The sequence below is a fragment of the Anopheles coustani genome, chromosome 2 (genome assembly GCF_943734705.1).
Source record: "Anopheles coustani chromosome 2, idAnoCousDA_361_x.2, whole genome shotgun sequence".
In the NCBI taxonomy this organism is placed as follows: Eukaryota; Metazoa; Arthropoda; class Insecta; order Diptera; family Culicidae; genus Anopheles; species Anopheles coustani.
In genome coordinates, this window is record NC_071289.1 from 44,255,826 (window position 1) to 44,276,648 (window position 20,823).

At 41.2% G+C, this 20,823-nt stretch overlaps 8 protein-coding genes across 8 annotated transcripts; 4 read left to right on the plus strand and 4 right to left on the minus strand.

Annotated features, from left to right (window-relative positions):
• Positions 1 to 167: 167 nt before the first annotated feature.
• LOC131263159 (uncharacterized) lies at positions 168 to 1,789 on the minus strand. Its single transcript, XM_058265317.1, has 2 exons — positions 1,046 to 1,789; positions 168 to 777 (listed from the first exon to the last, which is right to left on the minus strand). Exon 1 carries the CDS (start codon positions 1,763 to 1,765, stop codon positions 1,244 to 1,246), a length of 522 nt encoding a protein of 173 aa, XP_058121300.1. The 5' UTR covers positions 1,766 to 1,789; the 3' UTR covers positions 168 to 777; positions 1,046 to 1,243.
• A 902-nt stretch (positions 1,790 to 2,691) lies between these two features.
• Positions 2,692 to 3,354, plus strand: LOC131263160 (prefoldin subunit 1). The gene is made up of 2 exons (XM_058265318.1): positions 2,692 to 2,712; positions 2,788 to 3,354. Exons 1-2 carry the CDS (start codon positions 2,692 to 2,694, stop codon positions 3,151 to 3,153), a joined length of 387 nt encoding a protein of 128 aa, XP_058121301.1. The 3' UTR covers positions 3,154 to 3,354.
• On the minus strand, positions 3,206 to 4,070 carry LOC131263158 (protein-lysine N-methyltransferase CG9154). Its single transcript, XM_058265316.1, has 3 exons — positions 3,860 to 4,070; positions 3,631 to 3,796; positions 3,206 to 3,571 (listed from the first exon to the last, which is right to left on the minus strand). Exons 1-3 carry the CDS (start codon positions 4,004 to 4,006, stop codon positions 3,207 to 3,209), a joined length of 678 nt encoding a protein of 225 aa, XP_058121299.1. The 5' UTR covers positions 4,007 to 4,070; the 3' UTR covers position 3,206.
• A 532-nt stretch (positions 4,071 to 4,602) lies between these two features.
• LOC131263157 (Krueppel homolog 2) lies at positions 4,603 to 8,467 on the plus strand. The gene is made up of 5 exons (XM_058265315.1): positions 4,603 to 4,740; positions 5,983 to 6,144; positions 7,219 to 7,468; positions 7,543 to 7,676; positions 7,775 to 8,467. Exons 2-5 carry the CDS (start codon positions 5,984 to 5,986, stop codon positions 8,013 to 8,015), a joined length of 786 nt encoding a protein of 261 aa, XP_058121298.1. The 5' UTR covers positions 4,603 to 4,740; position 5,983; the 3' UTR covers positions 8,016 to 8,467.
• A 428-nt stretch (positions 8,468 to 8,895) lies between these two features.
• On the minus strand, positions 8,896 to 10,138 carry LOC131263738 (transmembrane protein 138). The gene is made up of 3 exons (XM_058265993.1): positions 9,937 to 10,138; positions 9,598 to 9,845; positions 8,896 to 9,534 (listed from the first exon to the last, which is right to left on the minus strand). The coding sequence occupies exons 1-3, from the start codon at positions 10,068 to 10,070 to the stop codon at positions 9,428 to 9,430; spliced, it is 489 nt and encodes a 162-aa protein (XP_058121976.1). The 5' UTR covers positions 10,071 to 10,138; the 3' UTR covers positions 8,896 to 9,427.
• Positions 10,139 to 11,269: 1,131 nt separating this feature from the next.
• On the plus strand, positions 11,270 to 12,551 carry LOC131262227 (large ribosomal subunit protein eL24). The gene is made up of 4 exons (XM_058264181.1): positions 11,270 to 11,403; positions 11,481 to 11,556; positions 11,682 to 11,929; positions 12,242 to 12,551. The coding sequence occupies exons 1-4, from the start codon at positions 11,399 to 11,401 to the stop codon at positions 12,372 to 12,374; spliced, it is 462 nt and encodes a 153-aa protein (XP_058120164.1). The 5' UTR covers positions 11,270 to 11,398; the 3' UTR covers positions 12,375 to 12,551.
• Positions 12,552 to 13,655: 1,104 nt separating this feature from the next.
• Positions 13,656 to 16,375, minus strand: LOC131262761 (protein disulfide-isomerase A5). Its single transcript, XM_058264831.1, has 6 exons — positions 16,196 to 16,375; positions 15,661 to 16,095; positions 15,378 to 15,598; positions 14,879 to 15,317; positions 14,674 to 14,815; positions 13,656 to 14,611 (listed from the first exon to the last, which is right to left on the minus strand). The coding sequence occupies exons 1-6, from the start codon at positions 16,220 to 16,222 to the stop codon at positions 13,971 to 13,973; spliced, it is 1,905 nt and encodes a 634-aa protein (XP_058120814.1). The 5' UTR covers positions 16,223 to 16,375; the 3' UTR covers positions 13,656 to 13,970.
• Positions 16,376 to 16,836: 461 nt separating this feature from the next.
• On the plus strand, positions 16,837 to 20,210 carry LOC131265501 (uncharacterized). Its single transcript, XM_058267773.1, has 6 exons — positions 16,837 to 17,048; positions 17,978 to 18,104; positions 19,104 to 19,282; positions 19,364 to 19,737; positions 19,805 to 19,996; positions 20,060 to 20,210. Exons 1-6 carry the CDS (start codon positions 16,896 to 16,898, stop codon positions 20,208 to 20,210), a joined length of 1,176 nt encoding a protein of 391 aa, XP_058123756.1. The 5' UTR covers positions 16,837 to 16,895.
• Positions 20,211 to 20,823: the final 613 nt, after the last annotated feature.

Below are 20,823 nucleotides of genomic sequence, written 5' to 3' on the forward strand. Positions count from 1 at the left end.
TCATATAATTTTGAAATCTATGAAAAATGTTGGTCAAACATGTAGTAAAAATTTAGTACCGCAGGGTTGAGTAGCCCGCCAAATATTCAGGCTTAAAGTGATCAGAACATTTATTCTCTCCTTTTTTTCATAAAACATACTATTTATTATCAAATAGTTTACGAGCTTACAAAAATGGTCTTAACGATATTATCGCTAAGTTGTTGCTTGAGCGTGGCGTCTCCTTGGGACGCCGTGGTCGACGTTCGTTACAATATTGTACCCAGCGAGTGTCTTCTTCTTCTTCTCTTCGTCGAGGATTTACTCCAGTACGGCTATTGAATCCAGCTTCCTGGGCCTTCGCAAGCTAACCTGGAGACATAGACCTCTATTGTTTAAGGACTGGCAACTAAAGGCCATATGTCTTGATTTTCTGTGTTTGTTCTGATTTTCTGTAGGCGTCACATTTTGACTGCCACCATGCGGCCAGGAGCACCGCTAGCCAGCCACGCTAGTGCGCAGTCAAAATGCGGCTGTTCACCTGCCGTCACGAAAGGAATATTTCCTTCCGTTTGTCAGACCGCACGAAACTCGTGATCCGCTTGATGACTCAAACAGCACGAGATGTGCGTTGGCTAGGATTTCTCTGACTTGAGCTCCTGCTCGGCGACACCACGCGGTCGTGGCTTACTTTTCCGCTAACTATTTCAGGAACCTCGTGCACTGCTAACCATCCGCTCTGATGCAACGCCGAACTGAAACTGCCCAGCGAAGTTTCAAGTCAGAGTAATAAACCTCCTGCAAGAATATAACGTCAGCATCAATATTCCACAGGAAGCTTCGTTTAACGTCTAATTTGGTGGAGTTGGATCGATGCGATAGTGATCGTTTTTAGCGATACATCTATTTTCACCAAATTACAGTGTATCCATGTCAGTTACCACTGTGGGTTTCGCTGCCGTAGCGTTAGTCTTTTTTGGAGGACGACCTGCCTTACGCTTGGCCGGTTCCTCCACAGACTGGCACGACGCGTCACTGTCCGTATGATCGTCCGGCTTTCTCTTACCTGCCATTGTTTGTCAGGAAAGGGATGCAGTTGTAGGGGAAGAAGAAAGGACATGAGGAGTTTTGAACGTCGATGAAGCATCGGTGCCCGCCTGAAGTCCACCGATGGCCATTTTATTGCTGGTCGATGCTGCCGGTCAACGCACTTGCCCGGATGAAGGTTGCTGCTACCGGGACGGTCCGCGCACTAGCCGCAACGCTAGCGGCCTGCACCGGACTGCTCGGTACTGGTGCGTCCATTGTGTGACTCGGACGCCGCCACGGTGTGCTCTGGGCCGGACGATGTGCTCGCCGGGAAGGTCGGTGTGATCGCCCGAGAGATTGTTTCTGGAGCAGGTGTTTCGGTGCCGTTCTGCACCTCCGAAGCGTACGACAGTCTCTCGCTGTTGTTCGCTTTCTGTGCTACAAGTTTCCTGGCTTGGGTGCAGGTCATCGCATGATGTGTCGAAAGCCGACATTTCCGGCACGTTTTCTGCTGTCCCCGGTAGGTCACCAGCGTCTCTTCCCCTCCAACCGAGACGTATGACGGCACCGGCTTAGAAAGAACCGCTGTGACGTAGCGGTATCCGTCAGGGATTCCGGCACACGGGTATGGCTTGGGCCATACTCCCGAACGAATTGACCGTACTTCTCCGTAGCGAGCGAAGAATTCGGCGACGCACTGGTCCGTGATGTCATCGGACAGGTCGTGGATTTTGATAACCACGGAATTGTCGACCATTGTGATCGGAATTGGGAATTTCTAAAGATCACGTTCGAGAGAATGCTATCGTACTCTAGTGACTCGAATCCCCAAATCCGAGTCCCAATCCATCAAACAGTCGCGAGGAGATGTAAACCAAGGTGGGGTCCTAAGCGAGGTGAAAGGTTCGGTTCCTTTGACGTGACCCGGGGTCCACACTACAGCGCGACGTCGCTGTCACTCACACTACAGTGGACCCCGGGTGATATGTGATCACACGAGTTTCTAGACTACAGCGTCGCGTAACGCGACGTCACCTGACACACGCTTTCCAGACTGCACCGTCGCGTAACGCGACGTCACCTGACAGGCGCTGAACTCCATGCAAAAAAACCTAGCGCGATTAGCGCGACATCGCGCAAGGTTTTTTTTATACCCGGGGTCCACACTACAGCGCGACATCGCCTGACAGGAGCTGAACTCCATATAAAAAAAACCTTGCGCGATGTCGCGCGAATCGCGCTAGGTTTTTTTTGCATGGAGTTCAGCGCCTGTCAGGCGACGTCGCGTTACGCGACGGTGCAGTCTGGAAAGCGTGATATGGAGTTCAGCTCCTGTCAGGCGATGTCGCGCTGTGGTGTGGACCCCGAGACAGGCGCTGAACTCTATACAAAAAAAACCTAGCGCGATTTCTGTCACTTTTTTTTGTGTGGAGTTCAGCGCCTGTCAGGCGTAGTCGCGTTACGCGACGATGCAATCTGGAAACCGTGTTTGAATCCGTCAAGAGATCGAGTCTTCGGGTCTTCCGAATCCCGATTCTGCCAACACTATGACAAATCCTTGGCAAACGAAAATCGTCAAAGATCGCCAAGACACCGCACATGCGAAAACAAGTCTTGATTGCCGAAAAAATATCCATTTAACATACATTTAAGCTCGGCTTTTTGTAATAATATCCATCAAAAATGGATTTGGAGTTGAAGAAAGTGAGTGTGAATGCCAGGAATCGGTAATTTAGCAGTCGCTAGGAATATCAAACCTATCAACTTCTCCCTTTTTAGGCATTCACGGAGATGCAGGTGAATAAGATTGAATCGACCAAGAAGATTCGGCTTCTTGATATCAAAACGGAGGGATTGAAGTTATCGAAGCAACGGGCCGAGGTTACGAACAAACACATTTCTATACTCGATCCAAGCACCAAAGTGTACGCATCTGTGGGTCGCATGTACGTACTGGATGATATTCCTTCGCTCACCGAACAACTAAAGTCGAAGCAAACCTCGTACGAAGAGATGATCGCGCAGTGCGAAAAGAACAAAGATTTTCTCATCAAAAACCTCAAGGAGCAGGAAGAAAGCCTTCGCGAGTTGGTGCAACAGAAGAAGGCGGAAACAGTCGAAACAAATGGGAAACCGGCGGAGTGAAAGGGCGGGGAGTGTCGACTTGTTTGGCAATGAAACAATAAATTAATTATTCTTCACTTTGCTTTATCTAAGATACCATCCAAATCGAAGTTCGCATACGATCGAAATTCATTGCCTAGATTGCGTTCATGCTCTGGTCGAAAATCACATAAATCTAAATTAAGGTGCTCTTTGGCCCAATCCTGTACAACTGCACCTGAGCAAAGTACCACTTTTCCGTCTTGTTTTGCAATTTTTTTGATTATTGTACCCATTTTCGATATGCATTCTTGAGACAGAAATGGGGGATCAGCAATAATCAGATCGAACTGATGGCAAAATTCGTCCATGTATTCCGGTTCGTATGCTTTGTTGTAGTCGTACTTGCGAAACCTTTCGCCGTATTTCGTAAATCGTTCGTCAAATTCAAACAAAATTACTAAAATATATAAATAAGACATCATTCGTGGAAAAAGCAGCAGGGACAGAAATACTAACCATCCTCATGAACAGCTTGCACGTGCTTCAAGGCAGAAGGCGCCGACAGTAATGCGACTTTAAAGTTTGATTCGGGAAGTAATGGAACTTGACGATTTCGTAACGTTTCCACGATAAGGGCAAGCTTTTGTTTAGTATTCTCGTTGTACCAGAATTGACTTAGTTGCTGCAAAAAAGAAATGCAATGTTTTAGCCACTCTCCATCGAGCACGATCTGATGCACACATACCCAGTTTTCTTCAAAGCATCCATCTGTTTCCGTAGCTTCCGACCGCTCCCTCATTGCTTTCTCCTGCAGGAATTGCTGCAATATTAGCATCGTATCTTCTGGTAGAACACACTCATCGTCGCCAATTACACCGGTAGATTCTTCCATGATCTGGTCCAAGATTGATTCTTCTGTTTTGATTTCCTACGCCTTCCAATGCTCATGGGGCGTGCGAACAGTCAAGCGGTATGTGTAGAACGAGATAGACTTGACCAGTGACAGCAACTCATTTGAAGGTTGTTTGAAACGATTAATTTCAAACAACTTTGAACGTTGATTAGCAGTGCATTTTACACGTAATAGTACGAACACGCTATGGTATAAACGGACAGCGTACGAGTAAAGGTGCTGAAGGAGATTCCTTGAAAAGGTAAGCTCACTGCACCGCCGGCGCAGACACATTGAAATGGATTGTTGAAAATCTGAATGTATCGAAACAATTATCGTGTTACCGCAGCTACTTTTATCGGTTACCCGAAGAAACTGCCATCGTTGGCCACTACCAATTAATGAAAAACCCAAACCAATCAAATCTGATTCGAATCCTAATCGAATCAAATCTTTAGATTCTGTCAGATGGGATTCGAATCTTTAGAATCCGTCAAATGGGATTCGAATCTTTAGAATCCGTCTAGGGATCAAATCTTCGAATCTTCCGAATCGCGATTCTGCCAACACTAGTCGACACATTGTGATTTGTAAGCGAAACGTCGTGAAGTTTAGTTTACGAAACTACGAGTCATCGGACGAGCTGTGGTCTCGCGTTGTGTGGTACTTCCAGACTATTTGGAACTTTCGGATTATTAAAGTGTTTATTGACAATATATCCCATAGTTCAACAGGTAATTGAAAACATATCATTCCATAAAGTTATGCTGTGAAATAGATTCGCAGCAGCGCATCAAAAGAGGTTGACGAATCACCGTAAAGCGTGCTATGGAATTATGCGTAGGGTGGTGGAAGCAGGAAGAAAAGTGCAGACTCAGTGTAGTAAAAGCAAGTTTTCTATTGGCACTCTTTTACAACCACTTAATGCACCTGTGAATCCATTTCTCGCAGCTGATATTCACCAGACTTTCGAATCATGCGCGGGTGCATGTGAAATGCGCCTTCGTGCATGTTTGTGTGTGTATGGATGTTTGTAGGACACCCCTTGGAGTTCAATTATTCATAATTGAGGATCATTAATATTATTAAAACATAAGTAAAGTCGCTTATGTCGGAAACATATTGATATTGAATTACTTCGCGCTAGTCCGGGCAGCGACCAAAGGGAAAGTTTTATTTTTAGCTATTTTATTGTGCTGCGTACAATGATACGCAAGCTTGGATAATGCGCGAATGCGTGTTGGATGCAAGACGGAATGATCACGGCTCGCAGATTTCTCGGCGACGTCACTTGAACTACTTCAAAAACAATTTTGTCCTATCTGCTGGAAAAACATAATGCGTTTATCATGCGCTAATCACTAATCACGAATTGTATTGCTGGGATAATAAACATGATTCACGTGTTACATGGCCAAGCCCAGAAAATTGAAGCTTTTGTTAAAACATGTTGCTTCGCATGCAACAATGCTCAGTGAAACGTAACCATAACGGGTACTTTCATTTAAAATTTCTCCTCATTTTCTTTCGGGTATTTTTGTTGTTGCTTCAAAAGAAAGCTGTACTATTTAGCTAAATAGGGAATGGTTGCTAACATTTTCAGTTCTTATAGCATCCGTCGATCAAAGCTACTAGTAGATAAAACTCAGAAAGTTCGACCCAGCTTTTGATTAAATTCCTGCCGTTTTAGTAGGGGCTGTGAATAGCAAAAGGTCTGTGTGGCGGCTCACTATGGACGAAGTTTGAGTTGAGCAACTGATAGGGTGCGGGCCGTGATACAATAAATCGAAACTCAAACTGATAATAACGATAAACGTGTAAGATGTGCTAGGGCTCTGTAAACTGTCGTCGCTTATCAATCGGTTCGCAGTGAATCGAGACTTGTTGCTTTCAATGTGTAGAGTTCTCTACCACAAACTGTGTGTTTCCGTACTCGGTATCTCTAAGTCAATACTTTCCTTAACCCACCTACCTAGGATGAGCGATCAGCAGCGAGATGAACAGCCGCAACGGCCGGCATCGGCCATAGAGGCACTTACAGCACATGTTAAAGCGAATAAACTGGATACAACGCTATGGGCGTCCCGTGTGTTAACCATCTACTTCGCACTTGGATATGTCCTACCGTTCCTCTACGGGTAAGTTTGTACTACATTTCATTATGTCTGCCTTCAGCCGCGGCGAAGGTGATATGTCGTTCCAACGTTCTCCGATTACGACACTCCAAGGAGGGAGATACTAGATTTGAAAGTGCAACACCTGATTGCATTGCATCGTTGGCGGTGGCGATAGCGGGTCAAAAATGTGTTTATGCGTATACGTTTGCACATCACACCCCCTACCTATCCCCTCCATAAAGACGAACCAGGTTCGCCTCACTCGTATGCCACTTATATCAACTTACGTAATGAAATGGAAAAAGAAATCGCGAAGCAACCAGTTCCTAGCTCCATGTGAGGAACGAACGGTGTAGTTATGGCAACGGGTACTACGATAGCATGGCTGGATACTAGCAAAAAAAATTAAAACGCTTAAAGGCATAAGTTCATACAAGCGTAAGATGTTGTAAAATTGCTTTGAGTTTTTACTGGAAGGAATTGCAATTTTGGGTAAACGAAGGGCAAACTATCTAAATAAAGTTTCGTTAATCTGGGTGCTCCAAGAATAATTCAAATTACAGAAATGAAATATTATTTAGTGTAAATTAGGTTGCAAAGGGAGGCTAGCTTTTAGTCAATTTTGAAAATGTTATTCTTCTTGAAAACAAATATATTTTTCCTTCGATAACCCATGACAAGAAGCTGTAGTATATTAGTTGCGCATTGACTTCTATAACAGTAAAATATACAGGTGCGCCATATGAAACGCAAAATAAATATTTAAATTACAGCACGAGTAAAGTGATGTTAAGATTTTTTTAAATAACAAAAGTTTGCCAGCTATGGCTTAAAGAGGGAAACGAGATTTGTGCACGAGCGTGTACGAAAAACATGAAATTCAATAAGAATTACGCTTGGAAACAGTTGTTACCCTCTACCATTATAGATTTTATCAACGACTTGATCAAGAGATTCCCCGTTATGCTAGCAGCTACGTTTATGAGAGTTTTAGTTGATTATATTCAATAATGCGTAATCAAAGGATCATCTACTAATTTCAAATGCAAAATGTCTTACACATTTTCATTGTTTTGTGCAAACATCTTTCCACAGAAACCCGATAAATGCATACTACAAAGTGCTGATGGCAAATGCTGCCACCAGTGCCATTCGGTTACACCAGCGCCTGCCTCCCTTCCAGCTATCCCGTGCCTACCTGCAGCAAACTCTTTTGGAGGATTCCTGTCACTATCTTTTCTTTTCGCTAATATTCTTGTACGTGCAACCGATGCTGCTTATCATTTTCCCCGTTGTGCTGTTTGCCGTTCTGCATTCCACGAGCTACTCGTTGACCCTGCTGGATGTACGTACAGTGCAGTAATGCAAATCGTTAACCTCTTTTAAGTAATCTTGTTGAACAATATTCTTCTACTCTAGACTTTGGGACAAAACTCATGGTGGGGTGCGCGTTTGCTGATTTCCTTGGTCGAGTTCCAAACCCGCAACATTCTCAGATTGGCCGCGTTCAGTGAAATTTTCATCATGCCCATCACGGTGCTGTTTGTATTTTCGTAAGTAATTCTTCTTCAACTTAAAATGCTATAGAGAGAGAGGGAGAGAAAGAGCATTTCTTTGATTTTGTTTTCTTTGTTTTTACTCTTTTTTACAGTGGCAAAGCGGGACTTATGACCCCACTGGTGTACTACCAATTCCTTGTGCTGCGTTACTCGTCTCGACGCAATCCTTACACGCGAAACATGTTCTACGAGATGCGTTTGGTGGCGGAAAACTTTGCCAATGGAACCAGCACGCCACCCTTTTTGCGCAAAGCCCTCCAAGGAGGCATCGGCTTTATCAGCCGGTTAGCGCCACCGACGCAAGTGCAACAGCAGCAGCAGCAGCAACAGTAAACAAAGGGAACAGTGGAAACCCATTTAATGTTGTTTTGCATACACCACCTACATTCACTTGACCAACACATAAAACACATCGTATGTTACTTTTAAGCAGTTTAGATTACTGTGCTTTTGTGCGTAGAAATTTAATTGACTGCTGTTCTCCGATTTAATTGTATTGTGCGGGTTGTATTTTATTGCCCTGGATGTCACTCATACAAGGCCTAGAAAGGTCTTTTTTTTAGCATGTTACTGGGGTGGGAGCAACTATTGGTCCGCAAGAACATGCACATTTTGTGGTGTAAAATTTAGGGTCCTGCTCGATTTATATTTCCCTTTCGTGCTCTTCATTGTTTGTATCCACACATACACACACATACCGTTTGTTAATTACTGTATATGTTTAGGGTGAATGATTCGTACTGTAAACATTACGGAAATGGAAATAAATACTAAAACAAAACAGATGTTTGTTTTTCATTTATCACTCCCGAACATTCTTTTTTGTTTAAAGAGGTTGAGTAATTCATTGGCTAGAAACAAGACCTTTAAATTAAGCCTTCCTGAAAAAATGTACTAGTTTTACGAATAAAAAACCCGTTAAGCCTTAGGGCACTCTGTGTGTGCTGAAACATCTAATGGCAAGCGTAATTAAACGTTTTATTGTTGGTTAGACGAAAATAAAACATATACGATTTGAGCCATGTTCGTGATGACATTACGAGGAATGCAAAAACATTTTTTTTAATATCTGTGGCTATTTCCATTAGTATGGACGCCTTGAACGTCATAGGACAAGACTGTTCGTCGCTGCCGAATGTGCGCAAATTTGTTGTACAGCTATGAAATATCCGGTTAGTTCGAGTAAAAGATTTACACAAATGTGTTTCCGTTTAGAACAGTTTATTGTGATATGTTTAACACATTTATATATTTGCTTCACATAAGAGATATTTTCATTTTGTCGACTAGAAAAACAGCTTTTGGTTTGTAATGGAGCAACGATTAAAACTCCTTTTGCAATTACAGCTGTTTACGCTAATATTCGTACTTGTTAAATTCCATACGAAATTGATTATGAAATCTATGGATACACATAAAGTCGTAGTTAGATGTCACGTGCCTCTATAAATCTACTTGCATTATATTTCGGTAATACTTTTAATGAGATCCTTTTCTGATAAAAATAAAAACGTTATCAAATGATAAATAGACAACTTAATCAACTGCATGAACTCAATCTAAAAAATGTTCCCAATATTGCCTTTGTTGATGCTACGGTTGATGAAAACGTAACCATTAATTAAGAACGCTTTGTAGAATTGCTAATGTCCACTACAATTAGGGAGATAATTTGGACATTAATTTTGGATTTCGTAGTAATATGAATCAGCCACGTCTTGTTCATTGCCGAACGAAATATCTTTCTATTTGATAGATAGTTGGGATGCAATCCAATCTAGATTTTCATAGAATCGAGGATCGCTCATTTTTAAAGCCGATTTCTTGTACAAGTAGTAGTAGATTGGAGAGACTAAAAAGAAATAGCACAAGAATTAATAACATCATCATGTTAACAGCATCCGGACACACTTACAGAGTCTGTGAATGATGAACAACGCCGTTAGTGCCTTCGGCCACTGGAATTGGTACGGGGCTTCAGCATGGCCAACCACTTGCCACAGATGGAGAGCAATGCTTAGGAAGAAGTACGTCATGCTGATTATCAGAGGAGTGCGAAACTTTTCGTACAGCACGTTTGCCATCCCAGCCTGATACACATACGTCGAATACAGGCTGAACACGAACGCCGTAAATGATAGCATCAAACAAACGTCTTGGGCACTGAATGATGGAAAGAAAAAGTGTTAAACAATATCATTCACTATTGGTACAACCCGCGATGTACAAGTTTCTGCATTTTTGCTATGCTTACATGAAGAGAAAAATGACCGCAACATGCTTGCCGCGGGCAAGATACGAGAAGCTGTTGATACCCAGGTCGACTACCAGAAACAGCATTTGAAAAAACAGCACCGTGGCGAACCGTTTTAAAGATAACTTCAGCATATTACTGCCGTGGAACCTTCTGCAACGTAAGATCAATTTACGTATAAATGAAAACAATCGCTGCGATGCGGATCCGAAACCTAACTAGTGTTGGCAGAATTCCGATTTGGATTTGGAAGACTTGAAGATTCGATCCCTAGACGGATTCCAAAGATTCGAATCCTATTTGACGGATTCCAAGATTCGAATCCCATCTGACAGATTCTAAAGATTTGATTAGGTCCAACCAGACGATAACAACCCGGTTGACAAAAATTCAAATTTTGTGCAGCTGTCATCGCCGGTGGCAAAATCAGCATGCTTTCTCATTCTGTCCAATTGACAATTGATACCACCAGAACGAGAAAGCATGATGATTTTGCCACCAGGGATGTAGTTACGGCAAGTTTTTCCATGGCAGATTGCTGGGACTCTTGCTGGAACTACATAATACCAGCAACAAGTTAAATTTCTGTCAACCGGGAATAATTCTCGGCAATGGCTTTCCTGCGACCGGGGTTTCTGCGAACACGGAAGTGTCAAAGTAATCAAAAAATAGCCTAGGTCGGCCGTCTCGTATGTCAAAAGTGTCGCAGGATTGTCGCAGCGCCGTGTGGACCTGCGGTAAACCTGTGGTCACAGCTTTCCGCAACCGCATGCGGAATGTTTTTGATCTGTCAAACGAGCACAGCTTTTTGCCAAAAATAATACTTTAATGTTTGAATATACCACTTATATGAGCATACAATCTCATTAAAGTCTACTAGGAACAATATTTACTGTTGACATATAAAAACGCAAGAGTCTGCGGCAAGAATCAAACTCGTTTGATTTTTTAGTACAGAAACCGCAAGGTCTTGCGTCTGCGGTGACAGCCCATGGCAGCTCCTATCTCTCCCATGGGAAAAAACGCAACCGCATGCGGTTGCGCAAAGCTGTGACCAGCGGTTAATTAGATGCGTCCATCCGATAAAATCAAATGATTTGGATTTGCTTGCTTGCAGCAGTCACATCCCATAATTAGATGAATGACCTAATCGGTCAAAATCTCTATAATCCCATGAACATCCCATACATTTTCGTCTGTCAAAACCTGACGCGGCAAAGCACTGACACCAGCCTTAGCCGGCAATTAACTTTTTGTTGACGTTTTGTTGAGGTCAGTGGCGTTAAGAATCTTGGTCGTTTGACAGTTGGTCTACCTTGCTGAAAGGTAACTAAAGTGACAACAAGTGTTACCAACCTAAGCGCTTTGAATTGACGTGACATTACAGACCAAGTTCTTTTCTGCCCCACGTTTCGAAAGGAAACAAGCGTGTTGTGAACCCGAGCTAGTTTCGGCTTGCAAAATGAAGTAATCATCGTGATCAATCGCTTGAATGTGTATGTACTGTGAAGGAAGGCACTAAAATGTACCACTTTCTATTGCAGGATCGGTCTGTGCGCATTCAGCGGGTTCAAAATCTACCCGGCCAGTGGTAAGACACTGGTGAAAGCCGATGGAAAGGTGGGTAGAGAGAGAGAGAGAGAGAGGCGATGGATGTGTAGCGCTGATCGTGTGGTGTTGTGCCAAACAGCCACATCCCGGCCAAATTGTTCTAAGCGTACCGAAATGTTGATAACTTTTTTCAGACGTTTACGTTCCTGAACAAAAAATGTGAACGCTCGTTCCTGATGAAGCGCAACCCGCGCAAAGTGAAGTGGACGGTCCTGTACCGTCGTAAGCACAAGAAGGGTCTTGTGGAGGAAGCCACCAAGAAGCGTACCCGCCGCACGCAAAAGTTCCAGCGTGCCATTGTTGGTGCTTCGATTGCTGACATCATGGCCAAGCGTAATATGAAGCCTGAAGTGCGAAAGGCTCAGCGTGATCAGGCTATCAAGTGAGTTGACATTTCAGCCTCAGATATGGCCTAGCAGTTTCGTTTGTTGATGAGAAGTGCCCGTCGCGCGACTGGTCAGATGTTTGACAAAGTAATGCATCGATCGGCAGAAACGATGGGCCAAAGAAATGGTTAACATTCATTTTGTTCACCTGCCATTTCTAGGGTGTGATCAGCTACTAGGACACACTGGCTCGAAATGGTAGTCTTTCAAAATGAAACATTTCCTCTTCATTGTGCGGATCACCCGATACGGATGTTTGGAAAAAGATTTGAAAGTCTCTTATGTCGACGAATTTTGTTTGTTTTTAGGGTTGCGAAGGAAGCCAAGAAGGCTAAGCAGGTTGATAAGAAGGTCAAGGCCCAGCCGAACCCGAAGCAGCAGAAAACCAAGGCCACAAAGGGTCCACAGAAGGCCGCCCCGCGCGTTGGAGGTAAACGATAAAAAGTGAGAACAAATTTTCCCTTTTCGTCATTTACCGTAAACACACCTGGGGTGTTTTATTTTTGTGTTTTTGGGACGCTTAAGTTAAAACATCTACACTCGGTCACAACAGACACAATCGAAATGTAACTTGGAAAATGTGAAATAAGAAAACAGCTACAGGTTGTTGAATGTGGATGCCAAGAAATTTATTGTAGTTATTAATATTATCCGAAACTAGTTGTTCTTCATTAAAAGATATATTTTTAAACTGAGACATTATTCTGGGAATGCTGAAGTTTGATAAACATTGTCCATGTATCAGGTAGGTGAAATTATAGCAAACTTTTGTAGTAAAATCGTTTGAAGAGGATTTAACATTGAACTGATTTGATTTTCGCTGTATCAATATTGATCACAAAATCAATGTAATTCATTTGTAGAATTAATTGTATCCATTGTAGTGGTCAAAACTATTAACCACAGAAGTGAAACGTGCGATAGCGTCAGTAGAAGTTTGAGTTGATCCAGTATCTGTGCTATTACAAGGATCATTAAAATATGTTTATTCAGAGTAAAAATTAGCATAATCGCTTTGAATGATACTGAAACATGATTGATTTGATTTAAAACAGGTAGGGTAACGGTACCAATAGTGATGCACTTAGTAAGTATTCGTAACTAACAATATGATTTTTTACCAATTATGATCGAAACACGACTTTTCTTCTGGAAAACATCTATTTTCACCGTGAAACATTAAAAACAGACGAAAAAAGCGTATATTTCTTCCGAGTTGGTTGCTCCTATAATATGTTTGTAGCATACTTAAAACAGAACGACCAGAATACGCATAGGCCAATGCATTGGTCTATGACTAAGACAATAGACAATAGAGCCTCATAGACCTCTCACAAACCAATGCATTTTGCAGCGATTTATAGCCTTAAGGAAATCATGGCATACCTGATAAATTCTTCAGAAATCCAGCATATTAGTATAACCTCTTCGGAAAATATTAATTTTGGAGCCTTAATTTATTACGGAATGAAAAGGTTTATCTTTTGAACACTCCGCAGAAGATCAAAGAACATTTCATAGAAGAACAAATATCTACATTGTATTTATTTCGTCGTAGAGCTGGAATTTGGTTTCACTACAACCACTATTGGTACTAGCAGCACTTACTTTACCTTACCAGGTATAGGAGCACTTACCCTAATTACTTTTTCGTACGTATCAACTGGTACATACTTTAAGATTGTCGAATTCTTTCTGAATAAAGCTTTCAAGAGAAAAATATACATATTAATACCTTGTTTATTAGTTGCTAACTGTAGAAATGCATGTTCTTCGTTACACACGACATGTAGAAGGTAATATATACACTCAATCAACTAAGAACATCGAGTAGGTAAAGAAAAGAGGTAGACGTATGTTGCGTTAGATAAATGATCCTTATGAGAGCATGGTGGTGCAAATGAGTGCAGCTGGCGGCTTACCCATTTACACTAATGAGTCTGTAACTGCTTTTGTTCGATTTGATTTGTTAGACTAAGAAGAAAATGAGACCGATTTATCGTGTTTATGCAGTCCCTAAAGATTGTTTGCACCTTTCTACAGCTCATCTTTAGATCGCGAACCACCGCTACGTAGGAACTGCAACATATCCTGAACTGTGCGTTTGCCTTCGTAGTTGCGCAAGAATTGACCCTTGGAGAAATATTTTAGCGTGGGATAGCCACGAATCTGGAACCGTTCTGCCGCTTTCGTGTGTATCGTACAGTCAAGAGCGGCTACTTTGGCGGGCAGTTTCTCATCGTCCAACAGTTGAGCCACCTTTGCAAAGTCTGGTTTCATGTGTTTGCAATGCCCGCACCAAGGGGCGTAAAACATAACCAACAGGTTCGGTTCTTTTTTCGAAACTTCATCAAAGTTTGCGTCCGTTAGGAGCAGTATCTTATCCGAGCCAGGAAAATCACCGAATGGTTCGGCTGGTTTCTCAGTCTTCGAAGGGGCAGCGTTGGGATCCTTAAGGAAGGCAATAAAGTCTGCCTCTGTTCTGCCACCGTTGTAGTCGCGCACTGTTTTAAGGTAGCTAAAGTACTTGATCGTAGGATAGCCCCGCACTTCGAAAGATGAGCACACACCACTATGGCGGGTGCAATCGACCGCTGCCAGTTCCGTTTTGGAGTCTTCCTTGAAGTGTTCTGCTGCTCGGCTAAATTCTGGCTTAGCTCGTTTACAGTGACCGCACCCTGTGTGAAGAACAAGCTCATACAATGGTCCATTCAAGCAAAGCATTAACACAAAAACTTACATGGCGCATAGAACATAACCAGTACGTGCTTTTTCTTCTTCAGAAACGGTTTGAACGTTTCGTCATTTAAATGGACCACTTCGGTCGGTTCATCTTCCCATGGGGCCTCTGGGGCTGGCGGCGGTGGTGGTTCAGTCGGATTCTAAATTGAATGAATTTGTGTTAAAAACACCTCTTCACTGATTAGGCTACAATTTCTCATTACCTGCATAAATTCAACAATCTTATCAGCTTCGCGGACGTTGACGTCGAACTTGAATTCGCCGTTACTGAAATATTTTACCGTCGGGTATCCCTTCACGCCAAACTGTTGGCCAATGGAAGGTTCCTTGGTCGCATCGAGGGCAGCGAGCACACCGGGAATGCTTTTGATTTTCATAATTTCAGCCGCCTTCTCATACTCGGGTTTCATTTTCTTGCAATGGCCACACCACGGGGCGTAGAACATAACCAGAACCGACTTTTCGTCCTTGAGCGCGGGCTCAAAATTACCAGTCGTTAGATGGACAATTTCCGATGAGCTTTCTGATGCCCAATCCGGCTCTTTTGGTTTGGCTGGAGGAGGAGCGGATGGGTTTTTCATGAATGCCACGATACCAGCCTTATTGTTTTCGCCTTCGAACGTATACTTCATACGCCCGTTTCTGAAACATCGAAAAGGTTACATTTTCGTTCGTTTGGACCTACCTACAATTGGTACTTACTCATAATATAACAGCGTCGGGAACCCAGTAATGTTGTAGTGTTTGCGAATTATTGAATTCTCGGGCCGGTTCACGTCAATTGCTGCTAGGACATATCGTCCTTTCAGTTCCGTTGCAGCAGCCGAAAACTCTGGCTTAAGTGTTTTACAGAACCCACACCATGGTGCATAGAACATTACCAAAGTCGGCCTGGTCTCTTTTTTAAGATATTTGCCCAAGGTCTAAAATTGGTAAAGTATTATTATCACTTTTCTCACGCTTTCGAGCTCTGTCGGTAGCATACCACCGCATCCGGGACGTGTACGACGTCAACTCCAATCGGGTCTTCCTCCCAAGGCAGATCTCCTGTAGGATCACGCATAAAATTCACCATACTAGTTGCCGTTAGCTGCCGATCGTAGTCTTTGTGGTAGTCACCATCTTTAAAGTGCTTCAAAACAAATGGCGCTGGTTGAGCTTTCAGTTTTTTGCAAATCTTTTTAACCTCTGAATTGTTGCAATCAAAAAGAACCAGCGTTCCTTGTCCTTTTACAGTTTCAGCCGCCTCTTTGAACGATGCTAACACCGCGGTATTTTCCTTCAAGCCGGCCACAAACAGTATCAAAACGTTTGTTTTAGTACGGAATAGTTTCTTTAGCTCCTTCATATCCGTTATCCCATCAACGACGGAACTCTTTTGTGTTTTCGACTGCACATGGCAAACGCCTAGAAAGACAATCTGTGGAAGAAATTTCCTTAGATGTTTTTTCTCTCTAGCCTACAGTTTGGCGTCTAGACGGTTGATAACATAGAGAATGGCTTGATGGAGGTACACTTACCAGAACAATGCAATGAAATAGCTTCATCGCATACGTTGTAAGATACACGTTTCTCTCAGGGAAGTTGTGACCATTCACTGAACACGTATTATATCCCGATTATGTTGCTTTGAACTTGGAGATTTCCAAAATGTAGCCAAAATAGTCGCTTTGTAGTTTGATTTGTATTCTTTTTTTATTAGTTTCGCTGACGTTGACGTTTTCTTAATGACAGCCGGTTTTTGTAAGCCAGCTCAAAATTTATACATACTTCTTGAGGCGAAATTGAACAGTGTGGTCTGACACTAAGGAATTAAACACTACAAAACATCGCCAACCAAATCGAGTGTAAACAACTGAAGCTACCCGTATGGAAGAAATATTTAGTGATGTAGCTGAAAAGATTTTATTTGATAAGTGGATAAATTGAATCGTTCAGAGATAACTATTTTCGTAGCGTCAAATCTCGCTTCTGAATGTTTTTCATCATCGATGTCAAAATGCTGAGCATGCCACTACCTATTGCAAAACTGCGTATACCTTGTCCTAGTTGCCAAACAACTTTTCTCTGCAGTAACGGAAAAACTTTTCAAAACAACAAGACTAACCGAACACGCAGCGTCTTTCGATTCCGTGCATCGACGAAAGTTCTTGTAAAAATAGTTGAATCAGTTGTGGTTAGCACCATTTGTGAAAACATATCGTTCGTGAGAAAGTTAACATGAGTAACACGGCTTTTATCGACGACTGGAATAGCATTATCCCGTTCAAAATCAAGGCTGCAGATTTAGAAAAACCAACTGAGCAATTTTTGTACAAAGCAGTGCTGCATATTTTCAAATTGATGCATTACGATGTATCGATCTACGAACATGTGAGTATGCTATGTAATGCTATGCTATGCGTTGCTATGTAATTGCTACTAGAGTTTCATAATCTGGTCTGAGATCCGATGCATACTAGATTGACGCCCGGCACAATAAGCCTCATTTGTAATAGCTTTGATTCCGTCATCGATGCTTTGCTTGCTTTCTTTCTGCTGTTTTTCTGATCCGCAATTCCTACAGCTCGTTTGTCCTCATAAATTGAACCACAAATAGAAGCAAATTCCGATGTCGTCGCTGTTGGCGTAAAACCGGTACTCCGGTTGGATTTTCTATATGTTTTCGTTGTGAACTAGATCCATTTGATGGTATGTTTTTGGTGGAACACATCCAAGAATTGTCCTATATAAAGGATAATAATGACGAAGATCCTGGAGGAGTAAAGTTCACGAGCTTGAAACCTATAATGATTTCTTGAGCGTGGCCGATTTTCTATCATCGAGCACACTTAGAATACGACTTGTTAACTGCAAGCAATTATGAAAATACTTTGAGACCATAACATATTTTTTGCTGCAACCATTCTAGACTCCCAAATAGCTTGGAATTTGGATTCATCTTTCAAAGCTCCTATGTTATCGCGAACATTTTCGACAATCTTACAACATGCAAACTTTTGGAGAGTTTGGAAAAAATGTCAGTAAAGTGTTGTATATAGTAACGCAAATGTATTTTAATTGGAAGGAAAAGTGAGAATGAAACGAGGAAAAATGCTATATTTTATCTGTTGGATTTTCTCTCCTGGCATTAAGAACAGCGTTACAACCAAGATCGTACTGAGAATGGTCATATGATATGTGGTTGAGAGGGTTATTCTGGTTTGCTTTGGGTGGCTCATTTCTAGCAGCGGTGCACTAGCATTCGTCTAGTTGATTTTGAACGTAGGCGTAACTGTAAATTATTTTTACTCATATTTCAGATGTACACCGAGGGGGCTGATACTTCAACTGTTAAAAGAGAGTTCGTGGCCCGGATCAATTACATTTACCAATTATGCTCGGATTCTAAGCAAACATCATTTTACTATGTCGATCTTGTGAAACCTAGTAAGTATGTTAGTGTAACGGTACCAATAGTGATGCACTTAGTAATGTAACTAACAAAATGATGTAATTTATAAGTGTTAAAAGAACACAATATTTTACATATTTGTACCAATTATGATCAAAACACGACTTTTCTTCTAGAAAACATTTATTTTCCCCGAAAACATTAAAAAAAGACGAGAAAAAGCGTATATTTCTTCCGAGTTGGTTGCTCCTATAATGGTGGTATGGTTCGTATAGTTGTGGTATCGCGTTTCTATAGTGGTAGTAGTACTTGGAAATGACTGAATATATTTTGACTGTGAGTTATTTTTGAAGCATATTTTAAACAGAACAGTCAAATACTCATAGGCCAATGCATTGTTTTGGTCAAGGACCAATGCATTGGCCTCATAGACCTCTCACAAACCAATGCATTTTGTAGTGATTTATAGCCTTAAGGAAATCATAGCATACCTGATAAATTCTCATGAAATCCAGCATATTAGTGCAACCTGTTCGGAAAATATTAATTTTGGAGCCTTAATTTATTACGAAATGGGATGGTTCATCTTCGTAGAGCTGGAATTTTATTACACTACATCCACTATTGGTACTAGCACCACTATAGGAGCACTTTCCCTATTTATACTTTGGAAGGCAAGAATATAAAATGTAGTGTATCTCCTTCAACTTACGACTCCAACAATTTGACTTAAACCGCTGCAATTTTGTTGATACTCGAATATCCTACATCTAAGTATTTTCAGTGTTTTGTGGAATATCAAAAATAGACAGAATAATATAAATCATAACAAATGTTTGGTAGAGCAAAGATACTTTTTACAATTGAGTTGATTATATGGTCTGGCTTATATATTTTGGAATATGGAATCGGTAATAAACATTGGAATGTACCACTATATTTTCACCCAACTCAGTCAAAGTAACGAATAGCATGTAAAACAGAATTGAGCTTGCTTGCAATGATTAAAATATGAATTTGACTTTTCATTTCAGCGGCGAAAAAAGTTATTCATTTGCTTAAAATTCTTCTTAATTACTTGTTCTACATTAACATGGTAAAAGAGACTGTTTTGGAAAATGCCAACAATTGCATCGAAAATTATTTTGAATTGAATGCCAAACTAAACCAGGAGCAAGCAGCAAATGAGGAGAAGAAAATTCGAGCATGTAATGTATGTAGTAATTTCTTTTTTTTTTTTTATAAATCAGTAAACATGTAATTAATATTGTTTTGTTATATTTAACAACCATAGATGAACCGGCATATCGATGATTTGAAAAGCAAACTCCCTGAGATGAGTCGGCAAATTGAATCGCAAGAACAATGTAAACAGAATTTACATGAAAAACTAGTGGCTCTAAAAGCAGCCCAGCAAGAACTGGCCGACAAAATAGTGCTGCTTAAACTAGAGTATGTCGAACTGACTGAACAGAAAATCACAGACGAAGAAGTGTGTGCGTTAAAAGCTACATATGAGGCACTAGAACGGGATATTGAATCACTAACGGAAAGTGAAAAAATAATGCAAAGAACAAACGCTATTCATGTAAAAACTATAAGTGAAATGAAACCTTGCATAACACTTTTAGAGAAACTGCTCCAGTCAACATTAGATGACTCTTGGAAGTATGTTTTTATACACGTACATCCCAGTCTTAACACATTTTTCTAAAATTATCTTTTTAAATTGTAGGACTATACGCAGTGACGTAGAGCAGTTAACGTCGTTATGTGACAAGGCTGAGATAAAATTTAATGGTCTGTTGAGTATGGCTGATACACTCAATTCAAACTGCACAGAGATTGAAATGCATTTGGAAGAACGCCAACAAGAATTATGTGTACGACAGAAAGTGCTTGATAAAAGTAAAAAGAGAAATGATAGGTAAGATACATGGTCTTTAATTTTTGGGCTCTATGAATAATTTCTTCCTTTATTTACTTGCAGCAAATTGAACGATTACGAAAAATATGTGTCAAATTTAAATGAAACTAATGAGCTGCTGGAACAGATATTGATGCAACAAAGAATGGAAGTAGCGCGAATAATTGACATGTCAAAAGAATCAATAAATTTAATCAATAAATCAATTATATAATTTTAAACCCAACATCGTTTGTATGGGCCAATGCAGTCCTCGTTTGTGTACAATAGGAGAACCCCTTACAGTACGTCGATAGAAAGTCCTCTTGTAAAAGAGCAAATTTTCTCTAGATTGGGATTCGAACTCACGCCATCGAGGTAGTGCCTAAAGGCCAATTTCTAACCATCAATGTTCGTGACATCTGGGGGTTGCTTTAAAAAAGCTTTAAGACAACGGTAAAATTCACGGTTTATGAATACATGAATAATGAGTATTACATTAGACCAAGGGTAAAATTGTAAATTAGACCTTGATCTAGAATCAACCATATTTACATTTTATCACATCACAAAACATGAAATTCAAATAGATTCGGATCAATTCTGTACCAAATCAAGTCAGAATCGATTCAATAGAGTCCAAAACCAATCAAATCTGATTCAAATCCCAAGCGAATCAAACTGATCCGAATCCGTCAAATGGGATCCAATCTTCGAGAGTCTCCCGAATCCTGCAGGACCATGGTCTGCCAAAACTAACAGAATTGGACATTCAGTTTTAAACGTGTCTCTTGTCGTGCCAGCTGACAGTGAATGACATTGTATATGAAAACAGATGAAAATAATTT